General features: G+C 35.4%; 1 protein-coding gene across 1 annotated transcript in view; it reads left to right on the forward strand.

The window, feature by feature from the left end:
* The window catches only part of ROCK2 (Rho-associated, coiled-coil containing protein kinase 2), a 213,877-nt gene that overhangs the window by 123,848 nt on the left and 67,555 nt on the right, over positions 1-22,474 (forward strand). Inside the window, exons 4-9 of the mRNA XM_006869473.1 lie at positions 1,108-1,245; positions 3,649-3,909; positions 8,262-8,406; positions 16,543-16,681; positions 20,582-20,673; positions 21,397-21,560. Of these exons, the coding sequence (XP_006869535.1) occupies positions 1,108-1,245; positions 3,649-3,909; positions 8,262-8,406; positions 16,543-16,681; positions 20,582-20,673; positions 21,397-21,560 (939 nt within the window). The remainder of the gene's footprint in view (positions 1-1,107; positions 1,246-3,648; positions 3,910-8,261; positions 8,407-16,542; positions 16,682-20,581; positions 20,674-21,396; positions 21,561-22,474) is intronic.

Consider the following 22,474-nt stretch of genomic DNA (forward strand, 5'->3'; position numbering starts at 1 on the left):
TGTAGAATAAGCACTGGACATCAGCCACTACACACGGTTGCTATGAGTTGACACTTAACAGCAGCAACAACTTCAATCATTTGTTAAAAAATATTTATTGGCTATGTGGTAAAGAATTTACTTAGTTTGGTAATAAAAATAGTGGTCAACAATAGACATATCCTGGCCCTTATGAAATTTACAGACTCATAGGGAAGTTAGGTGTTGATCAAAATACTGTTTTGTTGGTATGTAATGTTATCTTTTAATAAAATAGGATACTATCTTAGGCCAGATTTTAGAGAAGCAGAACCAGTGAAGCAATGTGGTATTGTAGGATCAGACCTGGACACCAAACCACAAGGTCAGCAGTTCAACCCACCAGCTGCTCCTTGGAAACAGTTTCAGTGTCCCAGGTCCCCAGTGGATGCGCGGTAAATACACCCCCTCTCCCCGTCCATTATATTTGGAGCAGGCCACAACTCCAAGAAAGCAACCCTTTAATTGACTGGCTGTTCATAGCCACTCATCAGAGAGTTAACTAATCCTGTATTAGGTTTCATCACCATGGATGGGAATAAGCACATCTCAACTACTAAACCTTTGGAAATTCTGGCCTAGTCAAGTTGACACAGAACCCTAACCGTTACAAACAAACACTTAGAAAGAAATAAAGATAACAAAAATCACCAATAGTCCCTGATATAGCTACATTTATTAAGTTATTGACCTCAGGTAGCGAGGGATACATACACATTGATGTTCCAAACTGCATAAGTAATACCTTTTTTTCTCCAGTAGACATCTTGACTTAAATTTCTCATTTAGTGCTGTCTTAATCTTTAATTCAAATTGATTAGCTTAATTAACATGAGGCAGCGAAACTTGGTGAATTCAGTTTTATTTTAATGAGATGAGATAGTTGTATATTGAACCTAACACTTAAAGGGTATTGTGCATTTTATGAAATATCTTTAACCTGTTGGAAGATTTCCCATTTCTTAAAAATGTATGCTTTTACTTTTTATACATTAACTAAGAGTCTTTAAATAATAGCATTAAAATATAGTTTACCTTATGTTCATAAAATAAAAGTATTAATAATTTTTGTCCTTTAAAAATCAACAGGTTCGTCATAAGGCATCACAGAAAGTTTATGCTATGAAGCTTCTTAGTAAGTTTGAAATGATTAAAAGATCAGATTCTGCTTTTTTCTGGGAAGAAAGAGATATTATGGCCTTTGCCAACAGTCCCTGGGTGGTTCAGGTAAGCCTACTAATTTTTATGAATTCGTTTCTAAGTAGATACTTATTCAAAAGAGTTGATTTTGTATTCTAAATGTCTTATACCTTGTTTTGTTGTGAAGTGCCGTAGAGTCGGTTCTAACCCACAGCGTCCCTGTATATGGTTTGCGAGGAGCTGCTAGTGAGCTTGAACCACCCATCTTGTGACTCAAAGCGATTTTGCAGTTCTGTGCATTAACTCAACAGTGCCACTCCAGGAATCCTTGTTTACATAGTAATAATACAGTTTTGTCTTGTTTATGTAGTAACAATATAGTTATATTTAATAAGATTTGATTCCAAAGACTTATTTAATGTTTCCAGATATCTCCATATTGACATAACATGTAATATTTAAATTGTTGTATGGAAGCAACTGTTAAATGCAACTTTTTCTTTATAAAGAATGGTTTAGGCACCAGTATGCATCCTGTTGTGGAGCTGTGGGTTAATGCACCAGACTGCAAAGCCATTTGAATTGCAGGGTCTGTGATTCAAGCTCACCAGCTGCTTCTCAGAAACCCTATACAGGGTCACTATGGGTTGGAACCGACTCGACGGCACTTAACAACAACAACAACAATGCATTTAATCCCTGCTTATCTTATCTATCCTGGAGTTCTGGTGTGGTGCTGTGGGTTATAATGCGCCAGACTACAAAGCCATTTGAACTGCAAGAGGGAAAAAAATTTTCCAGCAATTCTAATTTTGGAAAGTCTCTTTTATATCTTATATATAATGGAAGACAATATTGAGGTTCCTACTTTAGCCTCTTGACTGTGGAGTAAGGAATTTATTATTCTATCTTGTCTCCCTTTCCATTGCTTATTTATAGTAAAAGTTCATCACCAGTCTTAAAGGTAATTATTTCATAATTTAGTGCCTGTGACCACTAATTCTAAATGGGTCTTTGTTGTTATTAAGTGCTATTGAGTTGGTTCCAATTCTTTCTGAAGAGTGGCTGGTAGATTTGAACCTTTCAGTTCAAATCTGCCTGGTGATCCAGTGCTGATCCTACAGCTCCACACCATACTAATTGAAGTAGAGATTTAATGAATCTGAGGAAACAGATCAGCATTGGAAACGTAACACAATTGGAAAAATAGCTCAGATTATAATCCTGGCCTTTATATGTTTTATCTCCTTTGGTTAAGAACACTCCATGCATCGTTATATTTCGGTTTGTACTGCAAGGTTGGAGATTCAAACTCACCAGCCAGTCCTTGGTAACCCTATACAAGGCCACTATGAGTCAGAACTGATTCTGCAGCAATTAACAACATTAAAAAATATGAAATATTTAACTTTTTGACAAAGCAAGTAAAAATAACTCACTTTTTATTCAATGATTTTTAATATTTTCATAGAATTTTGCATCCATTACATTTATCTAATTTTAGACCCGTTTTTATCACCACTATCTAATTTTAGATATAAATTAAAAAATATTTTAGTTTACCTGTTCTTAAATGTAGATTCTTTGTTTTGCTCTTATATTTACATTTGAAACTTCCATGTTTGTGGAAACCTTTTCTGTTTGCATTGCTTGCTTCCAGAAGAGGTGGTGGTATGGTGTGCCAATGAACCTGTTCTGATTCATACATAGGGTTTCCAAGGTTGTAAATCATTTTGGAAACAGAAAACCTCATCTTTCTTCTGAGGAGCATCTGGTGGATTTGTACTGCTGACCTTGCAGTTAGCAGCATAATGCGTAACCACTATGCTACTTAGGATATGTTATTGGATGGAAAGTAAGATACCTTTCTTTCTGAGTTTATGGTTCTTATGTCTCTCCTGGGAGTCAGTGACAACCTCGACTAATGTCTTATTTCTCTGATCCCATTACTACTGCTTTAGTCGGTATGCTGTTCACACTGCCATCCAGTGCTTACTTTAAGGGAGGTACTGAGGAGAGAGAAAATTTTTCATCCAGGGGCATGGGGCTTACTTCTTCTAGTGTCTGTTAGCTCTGGTATCTTTTAAGTTTTATTAAAATTCTATGAGTTAATGTGTTGTTTTTTTAAACAGGTTTGTTTTCAGGGTCTTTCTGTTTTTTTTTCTTTCCCTTGAACCATAACAAATTTTATCAATTTTCACCTTTTATATCTCTCATTCCTATTCTGTTTTTCTTTCAAAGGCTTCTATTTTTTATATTATATTCTTTAATATGGATAATAATTCATTTATGTATATTTAATAGTAAGTTTGAAGGAAAAGGTATCCCATGAAACATGTCAAAATCTAAAATAGAAGATTTCATGAATTTCAACTTTTTTGGTTTGAAAACAATTTACCTTTTTCTACGGTAACAGTAATTTGATTTTTGTTCTGTTTGTATGTTGTTTTTGTTTTTATAGTTTTTTTTTCTTTCCCTTTTGTTTTCCAGCTCTTTTGTGCCTTTCAAGATGATAAGTATCTGTACATGGTAATGGAGTACATGCCTGGTGGAGACCTTGTAAACCTCATGAGTAACTATGATGTACCTGAAAAATGGGCCAAATTTTATACTGCTGAAGTTGTTCTTGCTCTGGATGCAATACACTCCATGGGTTTAATACACAGAGATGTGAAACCTGACAACATGCTTTTGGATAAACATGGACATCTAAAATTAGCAGATTTTGGCACATGTATGAAGATGGATGAAGTAAGTGAGCAAGTGAGAAAAAAAAAAAAAGCAGGATTTTAAATTTTATTTTTTGAGGAACAAAAATATAAGAACATTTCAAATCAGGACATTAAAAGTGTGTAACAACCCAAACACGATTTTCAAATAACCAAACTCAAAGCATTTGCTTTATTAATAATTATTCAGCTAGCTTCAGTGTGAATTAGTACTAGATTTGGGGAATCCAAGATAAATAAGAACTTGGATAACATAAATCCTTATCTTCCCCATAGAATGTTGGTAAACATTTGTTAGCAATTAGAACTAGTTAATGTGTCTAATGATAGAGAAAAGTAGTTTTATTTTTTGTTTTTGTTAAGTACCATCAGTTCGGTTCTGACTTGTAGTGACCCTGTATGAGGTTTCTGAGGAGCAGCTGGTGGGTTTGAACTGCCAATCTTACGGATCTCTGTACAGTACTTATCCAATAATGCCTCACCAGGAGTCCAGATAAAGTAGTAGGACACCAAATATAAATTTGGTGCATGGATATTTCTATTCTTTTTTTTTTGTTTGTTTAAAACCAGAGTTAAGGTAAGAAATCTATGTTACCCCCTCTCATCTACCCCATTTACATCAACCACATAGAATTTTGGGGGACGTTGTCTATTGTGGTACTTTTTTGTTGGAGCAATTCATATGTGGAACTTAAAAAAAAAATTCATGAAAAAATTCCATTAACTTTTAATTCCATCTTTCCATGAAGTTTTTTAAGCCCTGTTGTATTGTGTTTAATAGTAGCATTAATGCTATAGCCAAGTATGATACTGGTTTTCTTATACTTAACAATTTTTGTCTTTATTTTATCTAGTCAAGACCTTTATTTTTCTGTTATACTTATTTTCTTTTCTCTTTATGCCTTAAGGTATTCATATCACGTTAGTAGCATTTACTTTTATTGATTTCACTACCTTCATCAGCAGTTCATCTCTTACAAGATTAGCTCAGATTTTACCTCACTAGAAAACTTTCCCTGATAATCCTTATTAATTATGGTTATAATTCCATTATGTTCTATCACTTATCCAAAATTTCTGCTATAGTTTATGGGTCATTTTTTTCTCTTTGGTTTGTATTTCCCTGTACCCAACATCCTGCTACCTCTTTGGTCTTAATAGCATCTGTTGCTATGTTCTGCATACATTAATCAATGTTTGGTAAGCAAAAATTTTCAGTTGTGCTCATAGCTACTTCTTACGGTATATGGCATAATATAATCTTTAATAGACTCTAAACTCTCTCTTTTTTTTAAACAATAATAGAAGATTTTAATATCCATTTTCAATGAGAGACAGAACAACTAGGAAGAAACTCAACAAAGACACCCAAGAACTAAATAACACAACCAACCAACTGGACCTCACAGTCATATACACAACACTCAACCCAACAACAGCTCAGTGTACATCCTTATCCAGTGCACATGAAGCATTCTCCAGAATGTGTTAGGCCACAAAGCAAAACTTCAATGAATTTTTTTTTTTTAAGGTTTTTATTTTGAATTGAGTGATATTTATGTGGGAGAACATCAGCTTTTCACTCATCCTATCATATTTCATTTCATTGCAATGACTACAATACCTTCCATGGATCATTATTCAACAGCATTTGCTTATATTCCCATGTTTTGTTTTGTTGTATATCGAAGCACTCAGAAAAAAAAAAAAGTATATATATATATATAAATCATTCAAACAACCAAAGGGCATACCCTGAAAACTTGCCCCCCGGCCACTAGCACATAGCCACGCTCCCTCTATGAATCTAGAGTCTGCAGTTGCTCCATCTCACCATGTCATCGTCTCTGCATCCATCTCTGGCGTCAACAATTACATCAAACCAGTGTAAATACACAACCCTCCATAGAACCTTGAGCAATAGTCACACAGATACCACTCTTTCTATTTGACTATTGTCCCTTGAAATTCAGGTCCAGAATCTGTATAAAATGCAGCACCATTGTCAATTAACTGTGATAAAATAAAAAACGTACTTCAAATGAACTAAAAGTGTATAATACAACTAAAATATATTTGTATAGAATTTAGAAAGTAATTAAAAATTATGAAGACTACTCTTCCAAAATTAAAGTCCCCTTTGCCCTAGGAAATTTTATGTGTGAAATTCAAATGATTAAGCTGTTGATAGCCAAGGCAGAAAATATTAGGTGTAAGTGAAAAGACTGCCTTTATCATGGTATCAGTGAAGTACTAGCCATTAAATGGCTCCATAAGTAAATGAACAGCAGTAGAAACAGAAAAGCTACACTCTTATTACTCTGTTTTAGACTTCCTGATTTGTACTTGTAACTATATCATTGTTGTTAAGTGCTGTTAAATCAGTTGTGATTCTTAGTGTACCCGTATGGGGTTTCCAAGGAGAGTAGCAGGTGAGCTTGAAACGTTGACCTTGCAGTTCAAACTAACCTTGCAGTCCAGTGTTTTAACCCACAGTGCCACACCAGGATTCCAACTATACTATGTTGTTGTTAAGTGCCATCGAGTCATTTCCAACCCATTGTGACCTTTTGTAGAGTTGCCAAGGAATGGCTAGTGAGTTTGAAGCACCGACCTTGCAGTTCAAACCACAGCACTACACCAGGATTCCACTTTGCCTATGCTGTAGTTGTCCACTTTGCCTATGCTGTAGTTGTTAAGTACCATGGCATCGGTTCCGACTTATAATGACCCTGTACAGGGTTTCCGAGGCTGTAAATCTTTACAGGAGCAGAAAAGCCTCATCTGTCTCTCGCGGAACAGCTGATAGTTTCGAACTGGTGACCTTGAGGTTAGCAGCCCGATTCGTAACCACTACGCTACCCGAACTCTTCATTTTGACTATAGAATTCTTAAATATTGTAACTCAAGAATTCAAATTTTCTTTCAGTTCTTTTAGCTTGAGAAGTGACGAACATGTTCTTCCCTTTTGATTTTCTAACTCTAGATCTTTGCACATTCCATTATAATAATAGTTTACTGTGTCTTCCCAAGCTGCCTTTTGAAATCTGTTCAGCTCTTTTACTTCATCGTATCTTCAATTTAGTCACTGTACATTCAAATATATGTTTCAGCGTCTCTTCTGACATCCATTTTGCTCTTTTTAAAAATTCCTCTTACTACTGACATTTTGCTTTCTTAGTGTGTGATTTACTCTTACAAGTCCTCTGGTATTGGGTCAGTAGTGTCCAGTGTGTCAGACCTGTTCTTGAGACATTCTCTAAATATACTAAGATGGAGTATATTCAAGGTCATATTTTGATTCTGGTGGGCTTGTTTTAATTTTCTTGAGCATCAACTGGAACTTGCAGATGAGCAATTAATGGTCTGTTCCACAGTTAGCTCCTGGTCTTTTTCTGGCTGATAACATTGAGCTTCTCCGTCATCTCTTTCCACAGAGGTAGTTGATTTGATTCCTGTGTGTTTCATATGGTGAAGTCCACGTGTGTTGTCACCATTTGTGTTGTTGGAAAAAGGAACTTATGGCTTGTGGGTTTAAACTGCTGACTTTGTAGTTAGCAGTCCAACTTGTAACCCAGTAAGCTACGAGAGCTCCTTGCCTTCTGTGCAGGCATATGGACATTATCTTATCACTGACAGCATTGTATTTATTGCAGGATAGACTTTTTTTTAACACTTAAGTGGTTTACTAGGTAAGTAACATTTAAAACTCAGGATCAGGGTCAACTCAGAATTAATAGGAACAACTCAGGTCACAGTTTCTAGACCAGGACAGCTTCTTCTCACTGTCTGATGCAGGGCTCTGCTACAGACCTTCTTGAGCAAGTATTACAACTTTTAGCTTCGTGGGTCAAAAACCCCACCACAACCATCTCACACCCATCTCCTGGCTCCTGTTGTGCCATGCTACTGTTGCTGTTGCTATTGCTGTAGTATCAGAAAAATAAAATATGTTGTTTTGCAGGGAATCCCCATGGAGTTTACCACCTTTTCCATCGTTTTCTGATGAAGGCCATTGAATTATTTCATAATGCATTTATCCTGTGTCCTCCCAAAGCCATGTTAGCAATGAAGTTCTTTTGATAGCAGTTTGTTGTCACTGTATGTCTAATAGGCGCTCTAGTGGTACTATAGGATAAGCACTGGACTGCTAACCACAGGGTCAGTGGTTCAAATCCACCAGCTGCTCTACGGGAGAAAGATGAAACTTTCTGCTTCTATAAAGATACACAGCCTTGGAAACCAATACCAGGTAGTGATTAGTCAAAATCTACTCGATGACAATGGGTTTGGCTGTGTGTGTAAAAATAAATGATTGAAGTGTGTGTGTATATTTACCCTGATCCATTTTTCTTTTATCTCCTATTTACCCAGGCAGGCATGGTGCATTGTGATACAGCAGTTGGGACACCTGATTATATTTCACCTGAGGTTCTGAAGTCACAAGGGGGTGATGGTTACTATGGGCGAGAATGTGATTGGTGGTCTGTAGGTGTCTTCCTTTTTGAGATGTTGGTGGGTAAGTAAATATTTTAACCTGTTTTGCCAAGACCCTTCTCATAACATTTTAATTTTAAGTAAAAAATTTGAGAATATGAGGAAATTAACTGACTATGTTCTTAGAGAGATAAACACTTGACTGCAAGGTTTATTTGAACCGCAAAGTAGGTGGTTCAAGCTTACCAGCTGCTCCTTGGAAATCCTATACAGGGTTGTTATGTGTTAGAACTGACTCGATGGCAGTTAACAATAACAACATGTCCTAAGATAGACATGAAAATTCTGGAAGCTCACTTAGTATAGTATTTGCTAGGACAGAAGGTTTATTTGAAACTAATATCAAAGGCGCTCTGGTAGCGTAGTGGTTACGAATTGGGCTGTGAACCTTAAGGTCAGCGGTTCGAAACTACCAGCTGCTCCGCGGGAGAAAGATGAGGCTTTCTACTCCCGTAAGGATTTACACCCTCGGAAACCCTGTACAGGGTCGCTATGGGTCGGAACCGACTCGATGGCACTTAACAACAACAACAATATCAAGTTGTATACTGGAACAGTGATTGAGTAAAATACATAGACTACAAAAGAATTAAAAGTATACTACTAGGAAGTATTCCTCCATTAAAGCTTATATTAAGAAAATATTAGACCAGGAAGCAAGTTTACTGCTGCACCAAACCACCATTCTAAGATTTTTATTTACCAACAATTTTCATTGTAATATTTTACATGTAAAGCTGTTAATATTTATTTGGATAGTGATAGAGAGCTAAAAGTACTTTTTGGTTCTCTTATGTAATTATGATATGGGTGACACAAATAGTTAAGCATGTGACTACTAGTTAAAGGTTAATGGTTCAAACCTGCCCATAGATCCTTGGAAGACAAGCTTGAATCTGCTTGTTAAAGGTCACAGTCTTGAAAATCCTCTGTACACATAGTATCTCCATGATTCATAATCAGCTTGATGACAACTAACAATAGCAAACTGATTTTTTTAAAAAAGGGTTTTATTGTAAATTGAGTGCAAGTTTACATGGGAGAACATCGATTTTATACTCATTTCATTGCAATGAGTACAGTTTCCACCAAGCATCATCATTCAAAAGTATTTGCATCTATTCCCTGTTTTATGTTCTTTTTTTTGTTGGGGGTGGTGGTGACATACACAAAAAGTTTGTCAAATTGTATCAGATTCCTCTTATTTGTTCTTCTAGTTGAGCTCTCTGATCATCTAGTCATTGAAGCCGTGTAAGTGGGTATTATCTGCAAGTGTGGGTGTTCTTGTGCATATGACCTCTCTTCTTTGGCTGGATGCTTCACTCTCCTCTCCAGCCCTCCATGGCTATGTCACTGACTCTGGGCCCAAGAGCCCCCAGGTCTTGTCACACTGCTGGCCAACCAGTTCTCCACTTGGGTTCACAGGTGTCTATTGAACATTGTAGGTCTTAGCTCTCAGTTTTATTGCTGTTTTTCCCTCACTTCCCCTTACCGGTGGAGAACGTGGTCACCAATCAGAGTGTGTATTCCCGTTGCGTCTTAGTCGTGGAAAGGGGTTTACTCTGAGGGGACCTGACCCCTTGCCTTGATGTCTCCTGGGCGAGCAACTTGCTTGTTCTTGTAGTAATCAGTTGGTCTGCCTATATTGTTTTGTATTTTTCCTGTCAGTCTTTCTTTCAAGAAGTATCTTCTGTTCTTGTAGATGCTCCAGGCTGGTCTGTCCATCCTTTCAAGAGGAAATTTCCCACCTCTGAAGATTCTAGATGCTGTTCAGGATTCCACCTATAGTCTTATGTAATGCAGAGGCTCTGCAGGTAGCCTCCTTCACTGAGCACGCTGTAGCCCTATTTTAGGTATTCCATTCAGTCATATGCAGAAAACGGACTTACAAGCTTTCTATGGTGATATTTCTGGCTATTCCTTTCTCTCGGCCCTTCCTGGTATTACATGGCTGAAGCCCCAACCAGAAGTCCAGATTTTTGTTTTCTTTACATTGAGATGTAATCCATACTGAAGGCCATGCTCTTTGATCTTCATCAGTAAATGTTTTAAGTCCTCTTCACTTTCAGCAAGGAGGTTGTGTCATCTGCATATTGCAGGTTGTGTCATCTGCATATTGCAGGTTGTTAATGAGTCTTCCTTCATTCCTGATGCCACATTTTTCTTCACATAACCCAGCTTCTTGAATTATTTGCTCAGCTTATAGGTTGAATAAGTATGGTGAAAGAATACAACCTTGTCGCACACCTTTTTTTAATTTTAAACCATTCAGTGTTCCCATGTTCTGTTTGAACAGTCACAGTTAGTCATGATAATAATTACTCACTATTGAATCATAAGAATCTTATTCCCATCTCTTTACCAGACCCATCTAGACAAGATGAAAACTATTCAGTTGGGTCTTTTCTTTCCCCGCACACTCTTAAACTAAACTCCCTCTTGAAACTTTGTAAGCCAGTCACTTCATGCTTTTATTGCCACCTCATTTTAGGTAGCCAATGTCTAAGTTGCCCATCCGTATCTACCCTGTATACAGAGGGGATAGCATTGATACTTGATGTGAAGACTCTTTCTCTCTCTGTTGATATTTTGAGCTACTACATCCGTAAGTATAGGTCAAGTTCATCAAATTGTAGTAATTTACATTTGTTTCCTTTTTCAAAAAATTAAAAAAAAAAAATTATCTCCTCTAGTCTAGTTCTGATTATCAAGCCATCAAGGCTAGGTCAAATAGGTACTATCTGCAAGTTTGGGCATTGTTGTGCAACTCCTCTCACTTCATATCAGCTGGATGCTTCACTGTCAGCTCTAGCCCTCCGTGGGCTCTGGAGTCCCCAGTCGCTCCACACCGGACTAATCAGACTTTCCTTTTCTTTTTCTAATCGCGAGGTTAGCGGGAGTCTATGGAATGTAGTTAAACTTTGCCCATTTCTTCATGGTTGCCATCAACTTTTACATGCTTGCTCATGTGTTCCCTTTGAGTTTCAGTCTTAGAGAGGAGGTTGTCCTGAAGGGACCTAATTGCTTTCCTTGATGGCTCCCTGGTCACCAACTTGCTTGTTCTTATAGTAGCCAATCAGACTGTCATTTTTGTTTTGGATTTTTCCTGCTGATCTTTCTTTCAAGAAGTATCTTCTGTTACTCTAGGTGTTCCAGGCTGGTCTGCTTGTCCTTTCTAGTGGGAATGTCCCACATCAGAAGGTTCTGGATGGCGCTCAGGATTCCACCTAAGGTCCTAAGTAGCCAAAGTCTCCGCAAGAAGTCTTGTTTCACTGGGCAAGTTCTAGAATTCCTTTTAGGTATTCCAATCAGTTACAGGCTGAACACGGTCTTACAAGTTTTCCATAATCATGTTTCCCAATGTTCCTTTCTATCCCACTCAAATGCCTACCATAGTAGGCAAGGGAAAACAATATTCATAAGACTGTCAAACATTTTAACATTATTTCCCTCTTCAGACTGTGCCTCAATCCTATAGATTTTAGAAATTAGTCCCTTGTTTGATATGTCATTGCAAAAGATTTTTTTTCTTTTCTGTGGGCTCCCTTTTTAGTCTTTCAGTGAAATCTTTTGATGCACATATGTTTCTAATTTTTAGAATGTCCCAGTCATCTCTTTTGTCGTCTTCTGTTTGTGTAATTTTCACAATGTTTTGTAGTCTGTTTGTGCCCTGCATTAGCTCCATTAAATTTGTCTGTATTTTTTCATTGATGACCTTTATAATTCTGGGATTCAAGTTTGGGTCTTTAATTCATGCCAAGTTGGTTTTTGTATATGGTATGAGGTAAAGGTCTTGTTTCAATCTTTTGCATATTGATTTTCACTTCTGCTAACACCATCTGTTGAAGATACTGTGTCTTTCTCCATTCAGTGTACTTTGGCTCTGTTTCAAAGATCAGTTAGCTGTATGAGGATGGGTTAATTTCTAGATTCTCGATTCTGTTCCATTGATCTATGTATCTTTTATTGTACCAGTACCAGGTTGTTATGACCACTGTAGCCATGTAGTAAAATTTTAAATCAGGGAGTGAGAGGCTTCCAACTTTGTTCTTCTTCTTAAGCGGTTCTTTGTTTATCCTGGGTGTCTTTCCTTTCCATATAAAGTTTTTATTGTTTTTTTGCATTTCTTTAAAGAATGTCGTTGGAATCTGGATTGGGATTGTGTTATATGTGTAGATTCCTTTGGGTAATATTGACATTTTCACAGTTTTAAGTCTTCCTATCCGGGAGCATGGTTTTTGTTGTTTTTAAGTGCTGTCCAGTCGATACTGACCCATAGTGACCCTGTCTAGGGTTTCCAAGGAGCAGCTGGTGAGATTGAACCACTGACTTTGCAGTTTGATGCATTAACCCACAGCACCACACTAGGACTCCAGGAGCATGGTATAGCCTTCCATTTTTGTAAGTTTCTTTTGGTTTCTTGTAGTAGTGTTTTGTAGTTTTCTTTGTATAGGTCCTTAGTTTCTCTGATTACATTTATTCTCAGTTATTTCATCCTTTTGGTGGCTATTGTAAATTGTATTGCTTTCCTAAATTCCTTTTCAGTGCTGTCATTATAAGTATAGAGGAATCAAACTGATTTTTGTATGTTGATCATGTATGCTGCCACTTTGCTGAATCTTCCAATGCAGTCCAGTAGTTTTTTTTTTTGCTGATTCTTTGGAGTTTTCTATGTATAGGATCATATAGTCTGCAAACAGAAAGAGTTTTACTTCCTCTTTGCCAATTTGGATTCCTTTAATTTCCCTATCTTGCCTTATAACTGCCTAAGACTTCCAGCACAGTTTTGAATAGGGATAGTAATAAAGGGCATCCTTGTCTGGTTCCTGTTCACAAAGGGAAGGCTGTCAGTATCTCTCAGTTGAGAATGATATTGGCTATTTGTTTTGTATGTATGCTGTTAATTATGTTGAGGCATTTCCCTTCAATTCCTACTTTGTTGAGTGTTTTTATCAGGAATGGATATTGGGTTTTATAAATGCCTTTTCTGTATCTATCTATATGATCATGTGGTTCTTTTCCTTTTTCTTACTTGTGTGGTGGATTACATTGATAGCTTTTTCTAATGTTGAACCATCCTTGCAACCCTGATCTGAATCCCATTTGGTCTTAATATTTTATTCTTTGATGAGTTGTTGAATTCTATTGACTTGGATTTTGTTGAGAGTTTTTGTATTTATGTTCATGATAGATATTAGTTTATAATTTTCTTTCTTAGTGATATCCTTCCTTGGTTTTGGTATGAGGGTTATTCTTGCTTCATAGAATGTATTAGGAAGTTTTCCATCCTCTTCTATGTCCTGGAATACTTTAAGTAGAATTGGTGACAACTGTTTCCTGAATGTTTGGTAAAATTCAACCAGTGAAGCCATGTGGACCTGGACTTGTTTTGGTTGGAAGTTTTCTGATGACGTGGTCAATTTCTTCCTTTGTTATAGGTCTGTTCAAGTTTTCGACTTCCCTCTGTGTATGTTTAAGTAGGTCGTGCTTTCCTAAAAATGTATCCATCTTCTCTAGATTTTCAAATATGTTGGAATACAACACTTCATAATATTCTGTTATTATCCTTTTTATGTCTATTGGTTAGTAAATTGATTTTTAAAACTGTGTATTTCTTCATTTACTGTAACTAATTTTTGGTTTATATTATCAGTGAAATAAATCATTAAGGTTCATTTCTAAGATTTCCAATTCCAAGTACAGGTATCTCCTACTTTTAGAAAGTTCATTTTATACTACTTCACTTTTATCAAAAACTACATTTAGTACCTGTTTCCTCTAACTGAAAAAGATCCAAAGATTTCTGATTTTATGAAGAAAGGCAAATCATGAAACTAGCATTCAGAATTTATGTAGCAGCGAGCCGGTACAGAGCATCACGAATGGTTGTTACCAAGTTCCTTCTTAGGAAACTATATTCAATATCAGGCCTCCATAACTTTAAACTGTACTTGTGAACACTTATATGTTAGTGTTAATTTAGGCTATTGCTGCTATTTGGTAGGTTTATTTGAGTCTGGGAATGTTCAAAAAAGTTTTTCCATATAAATTAATGGTAATTGTTTCTTTGCTTCATGCCATTTTGTCTTATGGTGGAGTTTCATAAGACCACTGTCTTCTGGATAACTGGAAACTTATACTAGAGTCACAAAAATATTTTCTGACTGGGAACCCAGTGAATGACTGAATACAAGGCTTGTGGGTGAGGGGAGCAAAACAAGTTGTTGCTATTGTTGTTAAGTGCTGTTGAGTCGATTCCCACCCATAGTGACCCTATATAGGGTTTCTGAGGAGCATCTGGTGAGATTGAATCACTAACCTTGTGGTTCAAACCTACATTGAATTACAGCATATTAGCCCACAATGCCACACCAGAACTTAGTGATCTAAAAATCTGTAAAATCAGCACGATAATAGAATGTGTTATTAATTTTAAAGAAAACACCAAAATTTAGGTACACCCCAAATTTAAATACTAAATAGTCATGTAACTTTATAGTGGCATTATACATTTTGCATGTATAGATTTTGTTATGCTTAATCTGTCGTAGTATGTTCTTTGTTTTTGGTCATTTATAATGGGTCTCTTTGTATGTTCTCAGGTAGCTATCTATTCTTACCTCTGGCCCAAAATAATAATGCCTTAGTAATCTTTTGAAAGTAGAATATAATTCCTCATTTTCTTTGACACTCTTTCTAGGGATTTAGAAAATACTGCACTTTGGAAGAAGTAATTTGGCTCATTTGATTGGGCTATGTAAATTCCTCTACTGTTTTAACTGTGAGAACAGAACTTAGAAAATTTGAAATGGTAATAATTTGCAGTATTCTAAGCTTGTTCTGGTGCTTACCCTCAGCGTGGTTGACACTGAAACTCATTTTAAAAAAGACTCTACTTCAGTTGGTGAATCTTAGTGTGGTGCTGTGGGTTAATGTGCTTGACCGCAAGGTCAATTTGAACTGTAAGGTCTGCGGTTCAAACCTACCAGCTGCTCCTTCGAAACCCTATACAGGGTTGCTATGGGTCGGAACCAACTCGACAGCACTTAACAATAACTTCAGTTGGTGTCCTGGTGTGATGCTATAGGATAAGCACTGGACTGCAAGGTTGGTGTGAACCACAAGGTCAGCAGTTCAAAGTGACCAGCTGCTCCTTGAAAACTCTTTACAGGGTGGCTATGAGTCAAACTGACTCAAAAGCACTTGAGAATGACTATTTCAGCTAAAAATGGCATGAGAAAAATCTTAGATTCAGTCTCCCTCACCCTCCATCAAAAGCAAAAAGAGAGACTGGCTGCCTGAATACCTCTTTTGAGGTTTTGGATTAATGTCTGATTTGGAAAAGTATCATTTATACTGAAATTACTTGTACTTGATGCTATGTTCCAGTCATTAGTTAGAAGTATTGAGAAACAAGTTTCTACCCTTTTTAGTTCTAGCTGTATGATCTTAGGCAAGTTGTATGTCATCTCTCATATAAAACAGTGTTGTTGTTGTTGTTAAGTGCTGTTGAGTCTGTTCGATCTCATTGCAACCCTGTCTGTATATGGTTTCCAAGGTGTGTTTGAACTACCAATCTTGCAGTTCAAATAGACCTTGTGGTTCAGTGCAATACAGTTCGTCTTAGAGCAGGACTATCCAGTGTATGATGATGGAAATGATTTATACCTTCGCTGCCCAATACAGTACCCATTACCTACATTGAGCACTTTTAAGTGTGGCTAATGGATTGGGCTTTTTATTTTATCTTATTTTAATTAATGTAACTTTAAATTGCTGTTTGTGGCTACTAAATTTTACTAAACGACTCTAGAGAATAACGTCAGTAGGTTGATCCTGCTGAAGCTTTCTAGGACTCTGATTTTTGTTTAGTAATCTTTCTCTTGAACTAGTCAATAGATTGTTTCTTTCTTTCTTTTTTTCCTTTTAAATCTAGAGGTAACATTACTGTTAGTTTCCTTTTAATGGTTGATGGGTCATTAGTGGCTAAATTCTCTGTGGTTGTGTGTATTTTGACTGGAATACCTGGTTATAGACCTTTCATATATTTTTTATCTTTTAATCCCTGAGACAAATTTGACAGCAAATTTAAATATTATATGGAAAGTATTTAATTTGCATTTTCTTACATTTGTTTTATTCTTTCTTGAAATTTTAGGAGATACACCATTTTATGCAGATTCATTGGTAGGAACATATAGCAAAATTATGGATCATAAAAACTCACTGTGTTTCCCTGAAGATGCAGAAATTTCTAAACATGCAAAGAATCTCATCTGTGCCTTCTTAATGGATAGGTAATACGCATTCAGTTTCTTTGTAGAGAAACCTTTGTCCTTGTAAATTTATAAAAATGAAAGCATGCTTATTTTACGTATGAAATCAATTCAACTTGTATTTAAATCTGGGTTAGCAATTTTCCTACTGCTAAGAAAGATAAAAGGAGCCTTGGTGGCATTATAAGATAAGCACTGGTCTGCTAACCACAGGGTCATCTATTAAACTCTACCAGCCACTCCACAGGAGAAATGTGAGGCTTTCTGCTCCCATCAAGATTTGCATCATCAGGAACTCTATTATTGTTGTTGTTTAGTTCCATTGAGTCCATAAAGATTCATAGTGACTCTCTGTGGGGTTCCTGAGGAGTGGCTAGTGGGTTTGAACTTCTGGCCTTGTATTTAGAGCAGTCCTGTGATGGGAATTGACGTGATGCCTGTGGGTGGTGCATTTTAAGCCTGGTTCTGGACTATGCTCATTAGTTTGTGTGTGCAGCTGTAACTCACGTCATAGATAAAATAATGCATTTTAAAGAAACACAACTTTTATTTCTCGGAAATAGTCACATTTTACAGTTTTAGAGTGTTTTATCCATGTTACTCTTGATTAACCTCTGATGGGAAGGTATTTTATTATTAGATAAATACTCAACAGATTCTAGTTTTTCTTTAAAAAAACAAAACATTTTATTGTGTTTTTAGTAAAAGTTTACATAGCAGTTTAGGTCCCCATTTAGCAGTTTCTTTCTATATAAATTGTTTGGTAACATTGATTGTATTAGATTTTAATCTTAGAAACTATTTGTTTTTGACTTGGAATGCTTCCATCCCAACCCTCTTTTTTGCATTTGAATATGAACGAGTCTAATCTGGACCTTCTATATATTTTAAAAAACAAACTTATGAAAATCTACTTCAAAAGAGAAACTAGAAAACTATTTTTTATTACTTCGTCTCTCTGTTCAGTAATTTTCCATTTTATAATTGTGGTAGGAATTACTTTATCAAAAGATCTTTGGAAAATTACATATTTTTCTGAGAACTAATTTTAATCATCCATAAGACAGTGGTTTAGATTAGTTAATAATTAAGGGTATTTCTAGTTTGAAAATGGTATAATTTCACAGCATATTATTTTTCCATGAACTTTTTGAAGCCCCCGTGTCTGTTAATAGCAGTTGTTTTCTGCACTCTAATCAAATTGAGTATTACAAAGTTTTTCTTTTGCTATCTGAGAAAGAAAAGTTACTGTGTCTTCTTTAGAAAGGATAACCATTTTCATCAATAACTTGTAGACTAAAACTTTATTTTTAAAAAATTATATGATTAATAAGCAATGCCAGTAAACTGAAAATACAGCTTTTATTTTTGATTTGGAAAAAAGATGAAATGTTTGTGCTGCAGGGTCATAATTTGTGCTGAATGAAAAACTGTGTGTCTCTCTGTTAATGGAAAAGTCATTATTCATTAAAGATTTATCAAGATTTTAGAAGGGGTACAACATAGGCGATGATTATAGGTGGAAAACAGATATTTTAAAAATAATGTCGTAAATGTGGTCAGGAGCACGTCCCTCTAATAGCTACAAGAATTCCTGTTCAATGCTAAACATACCTATAACATCTATGGAGTCCTGATGTGGCATTATGGGATAAAGCACTGGACTGCAAGGTCAGTTTCAACCACAAAGTCGGCAGTTCAAACTCACCAGCTGCTCCTTGGAAACCCTTTACAGGGTCGCTATGAGTCAGAACTGACTTGATGGCACTTAACAACTCACTATTTCAATGCATTCTTCATAAAAAAACTCAGATCAGAACATGAAATTCTCAGTAATATTTTTCTTGTATTCAGAATGATAATTTTAATACATAGATATAATTTGTCAGAGTGCATATGAAGAATTTTAAACATTTTATATACATACACACACACATATATGTGTTTTGTTGTTGTTGTTGTTTTAGAATGGGGGAGATTTTTCAAAATAATATTTCTATTAGAGAGGTTTTAAGTAACTTCTGTGTTAGAAGTTAGACCTCTGTCCATTTATGCCCTAAAATTGAACTTGTGGTTTGGGCACATATGGATAATTTTTACTTTGAGCATCTTTTGTGTACTTTCTTTAAAGTTAACTATGGATGGAAACATTTCACTTTGTATGGTATTTACTTATACATCACAGTTTTTAAGTCTAGTGGTATCAAATAATGAATTAAAAGAGGTGAACAAAAGGTTTCAAAGGGTGACTTGTAAAGTATTATAATGAAATACTCAAAGACCTGGATGGAGTTAGAAAGTCTAAAGAGGAGAACAAACTTGGTATTTCTCAAGCTGAAAGAACTGAAGAAAAAAATTCAACCCTCGAGTTGAAATATTGAAGCATTCTATGGGCAAAATATTGAATGATGCAGAAAGCATCAGAGAAGATAAAGGGAATATACAGTCACTATAACAAAAAGAATTGGTTGCTTTACAACCATTTAAGGGTTATTTAACATATGATCTAGAACCAATGATACTGACTGTGAAGGCACTGGCAATAAAAACTGCAGGATTTGATAGAATAATGATTGAAGTGTTTCAACAAATAAATGCAATGCCGGAAGCTCTCACTCATGTATGTAAAGAAATTTGGAAGATCACTACCTGGTCAACTGACTAGGAGAGATCCATCAGAATCATGAAATTATCAAACTATCATTAATATCAAACACATGTAAAATTTTGATAAAGGTCATTCAAAAACAGTCGCTGTAGTGCATCAACAAGGAACTACCAGAATCAAATAGGATTCAGAAGATGCTATAAAACTGGGATATTATTGCTGATGTCAGATGAATTTTGGCTGACAGCAGAGACTACCAGAAAGATATTTACCTGTGCTTTATGGATTATGCAAAGGCATTCAACTGTGTGGATCATAGCAAATTATGGATAACATTGTGAAGAATGGGAATTCCAGAGCACTCAGTTGTCCTCGTGCAGAGTCTGTGCATAGAACAAGAAGCAGTCATTCTAATAGAACAAGGGATGCTGTGTGATTAAAATCAGGATAGGTATATGTCAGGGTTTATTCTTTCACCATATTTTACCTGTGTGCTGAGCAAATAATCTGAGAAGGTGGACAATATAAAAAAGAACACAACATCAAAACTAGAGGAAGGCTCATTAGCCAACTGAGATATGTAGATGATGTAGCTTTGGTTGCTGAAAGTGAAGAGGACTTGAAGCACTGATTGATGAAGACCAAAGAATACAGCCTTCAGAATGGATTATAGCTCAACATAAAGAAAACAAAATCCTCACAACTTCACCAATGAACAACATCATGAATAAATAGAGAAAATGTTAAAATTGTCAAGGATTCCATTTTACTTGGATCTACAATCAATACCCATGGATGTAGTAGCTAGGAAATTAAATGTCATATTTATTTGGGCAAATCTGCTACAAAAGATCTTTTTAAAGTGTTTAAAAGCAAAGGTGTCACTTGAGGAATCAGACATTCCTGACTCAAGCCATAGTATTTTCAGTTTTCTAGCATGTGAACACTAGACAGTGAAGATGAAGTAATGCTTTTGAATTATAGTATTGGTATTGACAATGAATACAAACTATATGTGGACTTCTAGGAGAATTAACAAATCTATTTGAAGAAGTACAACCAGATGCTCTTTAGAAGTAAGGAGAGTGAGACAAAGTCTCACTTACTTTGCACATGTTATCAAAAGGGACCAGTCCTTGGAGAAGGATATCATGCTTTGTAAAGTAGAGAGTCGGCCAAAATGGGAGAACCTCAAGAGATGTGACTATAACGGTAAACTGAAACATAGCAATGGTTGTAAGAAATGGTGCATAGCTGGACAGTGTCATTCTGTTGTATGTAGGTTAAAGAAATTTTTAATTGCATTTGTTTAGGGAAGTACGGCTTGGGAGAAATGGTGTAGAAGAAATCAAACAGCATCCTTTCTTTAAGAATGATCAATGGAATTGGGATAACATAAGAGAAAGTAAGTCAATAAATTTAAATTCTCACTTAGTCACATTTGAAATCTCATAAATTGATTCATGTTTTGAATTAGCAGTAGTGTTTGTTAATTCAATGTTAACTCATTTTTAAATGGAGAGATTTCAAAATACTTCCATGATAGACATTGTACATTTCTTAATTTGCTGAGTTGGGTGCATCTTGATAATTATCAGTGTCAGGTATATAATTCTCTAATTTGAATGTGTTTACATTAATTATATTAATTAATATATGGATTATATTAATTAATCAGCACATAATTATTTCTGTCGTGAACATTATGCTAAACATAGTAGTTTATTTTTATTTTATGTATATTTGACATGGATTCATTTTAGAGGCTAGTATTTCTACTTAAAAAATGTAGGAAGCTGAAGATTGTAATAATGTATGTGTTAATTTATTGCTACTTATAGTTTTAACACTGAGAATATTGTATTCCATCCTTGTTTAATTGATTTACCTGCATTCAAAACAGGTAAATTGATCTAGTGTACTTAAAATTTTCACATACTTGAAATTTTTATTCTTTGAAATGTTACAACAGAAACCGTGTTACTTAAATTTCATATCTGAACAAAACAATATATTTGAAAATATACCGGTCTTTATTATTGATTTAGAGTTGCTATATCATGGGAAATTAATACAAATTCATATTGTGATTATGAATAAAATTAATCCATTTCCTTTCTTTTAATAGCTGCAGCTCCTGTAGTACCTGAACTCAGCAGTGACATAGACAGCAGCAATTTTGATGACATCGAAGATGATAAAGGAGATGTAGAAACATTTCCAATTCCTAAAGCTTTTGTGGGAAATCAGCTGCCCTTTATAGGCTTTACCTACTATAGAGAAAATTTGTATGTGATTAATTTGTTAATTTTTTATTGTTTTCAAAGTGTAACTATGAAGAGGTACTTTATTTCTAGACTCTGGATTATAGAAGATGATGTATTAATTTGTTTTAAATTTTGAGGTTTTTCAAAAAGACTAATACAAGAGTTATCTTTTCACTTGATTTCATAATTTGTTAATGTTATATGATTTACCAAATGAGTGTGAGACCTTGTTGTATGTTGTGTGGGAGATATAGAGTATGATCAAATATCTACCTTTGAAGGAGTTTGTCATTTAATGAAGGGTAGGAGAGAACTATATATATTCATAAAAAAGAATAGAATGATATTTGCCATAAGAAAAGTACTAGAAAATACCTGAGGTGATTCAAAAGAAATAAAAGTTACATCTTGTCTTAGGCTGGGTTTTCTGGAGGAACAAAACCAGTGTGTGTGTGTGTGTATATATATATATATATATATATATATATACACATATATATATGTATATATGTATATATATATATATGTATATATATATATATATAAAGTTTATTTCAAGGAAATGGTTCATAATTGTAGAGTCCAGGTCCCCAGTAGAAAAGAAAGAGCAAGCTTTTTCTGCATGTCTATTATATTGAGAGCAGTCCATACCCCCAAAGAAACATCGTTTCAATTGATTGGCTGCTTGTAGCTAATCATCATAGAATTAACTATGCTGTATTAGATTTCACCATGGGAGTAAATATATTTTACCTACCAAATCACTGGTAATCCTTGCCCCGTTAAGTTGACACAAAGCCATAACTATCATAGTCCACCCTTTGTCAGCATAGCACCTATGAACATTATGCATAATCTCTAAATAAAGAAAATTGTAAAGTCATACTTGTACATAACATGATGTAACTAAAACACATACAACTGAAAATGCATTGCTCC

Source organism: Chrysochloris asiatica, unplaced genomic scaffold, assembly GCF_000296735.1.
Source record: "Chrysochloris asiatica unplaced genomic scaffold, ChrAsi1.0 scaffold00131, whole genome shotgun sequence".
In the NCBI taxonomy this organism is placed as follows: domain Eukaryota; kingdom Metazoa; phylum Chordata; class Mammalia; order Afrosoricida; family Chrysochloridae; genus Chrysochloris; species Chrysochloris asiatica.